This window comes from Eubalaena glacialis, chromosome 18, assembly GCF_028564815.1.
Source record: "Eubalaena glacialis isolate mEubGla1 chromosome 18, mEubGla1.1.hap2.+ XY, whole genome shotgun sequence".
In the NCBI taxonomy this organism is placed as follows: domain Eukaryota; kingdom Metazoa; phylum Chordata; class Mammalia; order Artiodactyla; family Balaenidae; genus Eubalaena; species Eubalaena glacialis.
Window position 1 is genome coordinate 58,682,824 of NC_083733.1, and position 7,122 is coordinate 58,689,945.

Here is a 7,122-nt window from a genome sequence, read left to right on the forward strand (position 1 = left end):
GGCCGCGACTGCGCATGCGAACTAACGCCCCCACCGGCCCGGCGGAGGAGGAGGGAATGGAAATAAGGCTGGGCCCAGCAGCTAGCGCGCGCTCCCTCCCCTGCCCTCCCTTCGCAGGGCGCGCGCCGGGCGGTGCAGAGTCCGAAGGCAGCGCCGCAGTGGCCGCGGCCCCCGAGGGAGGGGCCCGGAGCCCCGCCCCCAGGGAGGGGCCGCCCGCAGGTGAGGGGGCAGCGGTCCGGGCACAGACGCCTGGGTCTTCGGGAAGTAGATTGGGGGGTCTGATCGCCAGAACTCCCGGAACGAGGGAGGGTCCTGATGCATAGGTTCCGGAGGGGCTGCATGGGCGCCTGAGCCTTGGGAGGGTGCATTGGTGCCCGAATGCCATGATCCCAAGGGGTGCGTGGAGGCTCAGACGCTTGGGACCTCGAGGGAGAAGTCCATTAGGGGTCTCTGAATCGCAACACACGAGCCACGCTCTTTCTGTGTCTTCCTCCAGGTCTCCCCTCTACCCTCCACGGCTCCAACTCCACGCAGGGGTTGAAATTTAGTGACAAGAAGAAGGCAGTTCACGCGGCGTCAATGGACTGAGACTAAGCCAAGAGCCGGGTAAAGCTACCTCTTCGATGTGAATCCCGCCCACTGAGCTCGTAGGCCCCTCCCCTGGGACAGAGTTGCTGAGCAACCGACTTTGGGTCTTATTAGTATAGCTCCACCCATCCCCGTCTTAGGTTCCTCGGCCGGTTCCGCCCACTCTGGACATAGGCCCCGCCTGCTCCGCGCTCTGGGGCGGCTGGGAGTTAGTTATAGAGGCCCCGCCCCTCCGCTCGAAGGCTCAAACGCTGAGACTAAGTTCCAAATAGACTGCTTCTGGGTCGGGTTTGCATAACCCCGCCCATTGTGCCCTTAGGCTCCGCCCACCCTCGCCTTATAGGACCCCAGACTTAAATAGACCCTGCTCCTAAACATACTGACCCCTGATTATTAGGCTCTCAGCCCTTTCCCCAACAGCCTGATAAACACCGGCGTCGCCCCCTCTCCCACCCTAGGCCCTCCCTCTAGGTTTCTGGGCCAGCAAGATGCTGGAGCGAGATGCTGAGTCTGCGGCCCGGGGCACCGATCCTAGTCCCACTGGCAAGGAGCCTGTGAGCAAAGGAGAAGGTGAGGGCGGCTCCACCTGTGAGTAGGGGGCATTCTCCAGGAACTGGGGCCAAGAGAATCATATGTTGAGGGAATCTCAGGGTGAAGTTTTGAAGGCCCAGGATGATAACCATTTCGGATCCCCAAGAACGCCAAGTTCTGGTGAATCCTCCAGGTTGTCTTGGGGGGACCCCTCATTTCTACGGGAGATGACATGCGGGATTTCAGGGTGATCACTTGGGAAGATACTAGAAACGGACACTTTAGTAGCTTTGGGGAAGCCTTAGCTCTGGGGTTCCAGCGAGGTAACCCTTTGGAGCCCCTTTAGGATGATGCATGGCAGGGGGTGAGAAGGAGGAACATGCCATTTGGGGAATCTCAGTATGACTCTTGAGGTGTCCAGATACACTAGAATATCAAGGTCGAGGGGGAGCCTGGTGTAGACTCAGGGCTGCTTCCTGGAGCCCACCAACCCTCCTGTCCCCCAGCTCCCTACCAGGGCTCGCCGCAGAAGCCCAGCCAGTCGGTTCCAGGGCCCGCCACGTCCGCGGGGGCGCCTTCCCGACCCCGCCGGCGGCCCGCGCCCCAGCGCCCGCACCGCTGCCCCGACTGTGACAAGGCCTTCTCGTACCCGTCCAAGCTGGCCACGCACCGGTTGGCACACGGCGGCGCCCGCCCCCACCCGTGCCCCGACTGCCCCAAGGCCTTCTCCTACCCCTCCAAGCTGGCAGCCCACCGCCTCACGCACAGCGGCGCCCGTCCGCACCCGTGCCCGCACTGCCCAAAGGCCTTCGGCCACCGCTCCAAGCTGGCAGCCCACCTCTGGACCCACGCGCCCGCCCGCCCCTACCCGTGCCCCGACTGCCCCAAGTCCTTCTGCTACCCCTCCAAGCTAGCGGCCCACCGCCATACGCACCATGCCACCGACGCCCGCCCCTATCCTTGCCCGCACTGCCCCAAGGCTTTTTCATTCCCCTCCAAACTGGCCGCCCATCGCCTATGTCACGACCCCCCGACGGCGCCGGGCAGTCAGGTCACCGCCCGGCATCGCTGCTCCAGCTGCGGCCAGGCGTTTGGCCAGAGACGCCTCCTACTCCTTCACCAACGCAGCCACCACCAGGCCGAGAGCCCGGGGGAGCGGGAGTGAACCCTCCCCTTGGCTCACTGGCTCCCTATGCTGCCAGCCCCAGTCAATAAAGAGGTGGCATCTCTAAGCCAGGCTGTATGGACTTGCCTCTTCCAAGTAGCCGGAAGGGAGGTTGGCCCCCGCACTGGGCTCAGACTTCGCAGGAGGAACTCGTTTCTAGGAGGGGAAATCATCACCCACAGAGTTAGCACTGGGCCCCAAACCATGGACCTGGAGGTGTGGTTTGAAAGCCCTGGCTCTGGTTTTTCGCACCTCTTCATATGGCGAAGGTTAAACGTCTGCTATCATCCAGTGCTGCTGAGGAGTGTGGCGAGACAGGCTCTCCTTATTGTCGTGAGTTTAAATTAGTGCCTCCACTTTGGCCATTGAGTGTATGTATAAAAAATTTTAAATGCACACATGCTCATGTCAACTATTCCACTTCTAGGAATTTATCCTATAGATAAGCACGTGAAAAAAAGGTATAAGAGTAAGCTGTTCACTGCAGTGCGATGGCAGCGGCCAAAGATGGGAAACAACCCGAGTGCCCATCAATAGGGGACCAGCTAAGGAATTTACAGTACAGCCAGAGAATGGAAGATGTAGCTGTAGGGGAAAAAAGTCAGCTCTACATGTACTGACATGGAAGTATTCCCAAGATAAGCTAAATCATAAAAGCAAGAACAAGGGGTGTATACCAGTAGCGTAAAAAAATTTTAAGGCCAAGCTTTGGAGCCAGCCCTGACCCACTAAAGAGCCGCAGGGCCTTGGACAAACTTGTCACTTCTCTGAACTCAGATGCCTTATCTATAAAATGGGAGGGTTTTTTGTTTGTGTTTTAATTTGGCCATGCTGCGGGTTTTTAAATTTGGCTGTGGCTTGCGGGATCTTAGTTCCCTGACCAGGGATCGAACCACGCCTCGGGAGTGAAAGCACCAAGTCCTAACCACTGGACTGCCAAAGAATTCCCAAATGGGAGTATTATAAGGCCTTTACAAGCATCTTCTCAGGCAAAGATGGTTCCCCTCTTGGAGCCTGTTCCTCCGGCTATAAAACAAGGATGACTGAGCTAACATTGGACTGCTCTTCGTTCTACAGATATGAATTAAGCAGGTACCGTGTGCCGGGCCCTGCACAGGGTGTTAGGAACACAGCAGTGAACCAGACAGACCTGGTCTAGTGAGGGAGGTGCACACCAACCAAGTAGTGGCAAACACAAAGTAAAGAGGCCAAGTCCACTTTGAACACGTAGGGGAGCCTCGCCTCCCTTCATACCAAGAATTATTACAAAGCTGTAGTAATAGGCCGGTGGTGCTGGCTTGGGAGTAGGCTAGTGGGAGGGCACTGAGAGCTCAGGAACAGACCTGCGCGCTTACGAGGTGCTAATAGGAGGCGGTCCCCACCTGTAGATCAGAGGTTGGCAAGTTTTTCCTGTAAAGGGCCAGACAGTAGATCTGTTTAGGTTTTGCAGGCCATATTGCATCTGCCACCACTACCCGGCGCTGCTGTTGTAGCGCAAAGGCAGACACATGCATTGTGATACGTGGACGAGCGTGGCCGTGTTCTGATAAAACTTTATTTACAAAAACAGTAGGTGGGCTGGATTCTGCCTATGGAGTGTAGTTTGCCGGCCCCTGCTGTAGATGAGTGGGGAAAGGATAGCTAATCTGTGTATGAGCTGAGAGATAGGGAAGAAAATTAAATGAGACCCTGTGGTAGACAGAATAATGGTCCCCCAAAGATGTCCACATCCTAATCCCCACAACCTGTGAGTGTGTTGGCTTCCACACAGCAGAAGGGACTTTGCTTATGTGATGAAGGATCAGCTCTTAAGATGGGAGATTATCCTGATTATTCCAGTGGGCCCAGTGTAATCACAAGGGTCCTTACATGGGAAAGAGGGAAGCAGAGGAGTCAGAGGAGATGTTGCCAATGGAAGCAGAGACTGCAGTGATGTGGGACCACGGGTCAAGGAATGCAGGCAGCTTCTAGAGGCTAAAAAAGGCAAGGAAATGGGTTCTCCCCTAGAGCTTCCAGAAGGAACACAGCAAAATAAAAATTTAAATAAGTAGATAAATAAAATAAAAAATAACATTAAAATAATTTAAAAAGACAGAAGGAACACAGCCTGGCCAGCACCATTTTAGCCCACTCAGACTGATTTTGGACCACCTACCTCCAGGACTATAAAATAAATTTGTGTTGTTTAAAGCCTATTATATTGGTAATGTGTTACAGCAACATAGAAACTAATGAGGCTCTCTACCTCACAGCATACACAAAAATTAGTTTCTAGTGATTTAAGATCTAAGTCTGAAACAAAAACTCTAGAGCATTTAGATGAAAATAAAGGAGAATCCCTTAGTAACCTCAGAGGCAGAGAAAGTATCTTTAAGACACAAAAAGTACAGATCGTAGAGGAAAAGACTGGTAAATTTGATCATAAGCAAACCAAGTTACAACGATGATAGAGAGACAGTATTATGAGGGTAGACCTGGCAAATATGGTTAGATATAGAGTGTGAGGAAAGGCCTTCTTGAGGAGCTATTGTTCAGAGCTCAGATCTGAAAGGTGTGGAGGATGGAATGAGAGGTGGTTTGTGGAATCTCCAGCATGAGGCTGGAACCAAGCAGACAAATGGAAATCAGGGGGCCTCAGGACTGCAGGCTGCTCAGCAAGGCCCTTGGGGGAGGGGGGAGGGGCAGCAGAGGGGCAGGTTCCCTCCCCCAAAGCCAGCAGTATGGTTTGTGTCCATATTTACCGTGGAGCTGCCCTGGAAGATTTCCTCCAAAGCGACCCCACCCCACCGCCATCAACGTTTCAAGGACACAAACTCATCTGGGGGGTGTCCATCTGGTCCAACCTTACTTTGTCCAGATGGGAAAGCTGGGCGCAGGAGGGATGGGATTTGCCCGCAACCAAGCAAGGGACAGACAGTGCTGAGTCAGGGTGGATCCTGGGTTTTCCTGATACCGCGCCCGACACCCTGCTACTCCTTGCACTTGTCCTGCCTGAAGACTCTGCACTTGCTTTTCCTCTGCCTGGAATGGTTCCCCCAGAACCTCCCTTACTTCTCCCAAGTCCCTGCAGACAGGTGAGTCCTCTGAGACACCTTCCCTGATGACCCGATCACTCTCATCACTGTGTAACAACACTGCCTGGCCTTTTCTGCTCACACAGCATTTATCGCCGCCCCACACTGCGGGACACTTGCCGTCTCTCTCCGCCGGCAGAGTGTCAGCCCCGTAAGAGCAGGGGACTCGTGTCTGTTTTTTCACTCTGCAGCCCCACTGTCTCACACGTGGTGGGTGTGGTGGGCAGAATAATGGCCTCCCAAAGATGTCCACATCCTAATCCCTGGAACCTACGGATGTATTATGTGGCAAAGGTTGAATTAAGGCAGCATAAGGAATGAAGGTTGCTAAGTGGCTGGCTTTAAAACAGGGAGATTATCCCAGGTTATCTGGCTGGGCTCAGTGTAATCACAGGAAGAGTCAGTGTCAGTGACACAGCGTGAGTAAGACTCGACTGGCCGTTGCTGGCTTTGAAGATAAAAGGGGCGTGGGTCGTGGGCAGCTGCTAGAAGCTGGAAAAGACAAGAACGCGGGTTCTCTCCCGGAGCCTCCAAAAGGAGCGCAGCCCTGCCTACACCTTTTTTTAAAAAAATTATTTATTTAATTTATTTATTTTTAGCTGCACTGGGTCTTCGTTGCCGCGTGCGGGCTTTCTCTAGTTGTGGAGAGCGAAGGCTACTCTTCGTCGTGGTGTGCGGGCTTCTCACTGCAGTGGCTTCTCTTGTTGCGGAGCACGGGCTCTAGGCACACGGGCTTCAGTAGTTGTGACTCGCTGGCTCTAGAGTGCAGGCTCAGTAGTTGTGGCTCGTGGGCTCTAGAGCGCAGGTTCAGTAGTTGTGGCGCACGGGCTTAGCTGCTCCGCGGCACGTGGGATCTTCCTGGACCAGGGATCGAACCCGTGTCCCCTGCATTGGCAGGCAGATTCTTAACCACTGCGCCACCAGGGAAGTCCCCCTGCCTACACGATGTTTAGCCCAGTGAGACCCATTTTGGACTTCAGACCTCCAGACCTAGAAGGTTATACCTTTCTTTTGTTTTAAGGCACTAAGTTTGTGGTCATTTGCTACCCAGCTCTGACCCTGCCCTTTGCCCTTCGACCCCTTCCTGACCTCCCCAGGATGAAGTCCGAGCTTCTCAGCCTGCCGTTCACAGTGCTTCTGGACCGCCCTGTCCTGCTTTCTACAGCGAGGGAAAGGCTCTCCGTCCGTGCTGTCCAGCCCAGGAGCCAGTGAGCACTTGAACTGCGGCCAGTGTGACTGAGGAAGTGAATTTTTCCTTTCGTTTCACTGTCCTTAAGTTTTATTCATTCATTCATTCATTCATTTATTTATTTATTTATTTATTTATGGCCGCGCCACGAGGCATGCGGGATCTCAGTTCCCCAACCAGGGATCAAACCCGGGCCCCCTGCAGTGGAAGCACAGAGTCCTAACCACTGGACCACCAGGGAATTCCCTGTCGTTAAGGTTAAGTAGCCACCTGTGTCCAGTGGCTACTGCACTGGACGGCAGAGCTGCCAGGACGGTGCCCACCTTTCCAGCTCGGTCTGCCCCTAAAGCCTCGTCACCAGAGGGGCGTGCTCCTTCACCTGCCCCCCGGGCACCAGGCTGGCTCCCACTGCCCGGCCTTCGCCCACACCATGGCCCCATCCCACCTTCTACCCTGATTCTCTAACGCCCAGTTCAGTTCCCACCTTAAATGTGGTCGAGCCTTGAAGGGGGTTCAGGATTTGGGGGGGGGGTGATTAAAATGCCCCTTCCCCCAATTCTACCTCCCAAATGAGG

The 7,122-nt window shown here is 54.7% G+C and overlaps 1 protein-coding gene across 2 annotated transcripts; it reads left to right on the forward strand.

Moving 5' to 3' along the window:
• Positions 1-62: 62 nt before the first annotated feature.
• On the forward strand, positions 63-2,338 carry ZNF575 (zinc finger protein 575). 2 transcript variants are annotated; one of them, XM_061172625.1, is made up of 4 exons: positions 63-219; positions 497-606; positions 1,047-1,158; positions 1,626-2,338. In XM_061172625.1, exons 3-4 carry the CDS (start codon positions 1,077-1,079, stop codon positions 2,282-2,284), a joined length of 741 nt encoding a protein of 246 aa, XP_061028608.1. In that variant the 5' UTR covers positions 63-219; positions 497-606; positions 1,047-1,076; the 3' UTR covers positions 2,285-2,338. The 2 variants fall into 2 exon arrangements, with proteins under 2 accessions (XP_061028608.1, XP_061028609.1); XM_061172626.1 differs by lacking the exon at positions 63-219 and adding an exon at positions 365-396.
• Positions 2,339-7,122: the final 4,784 nt, after the last annotated feature.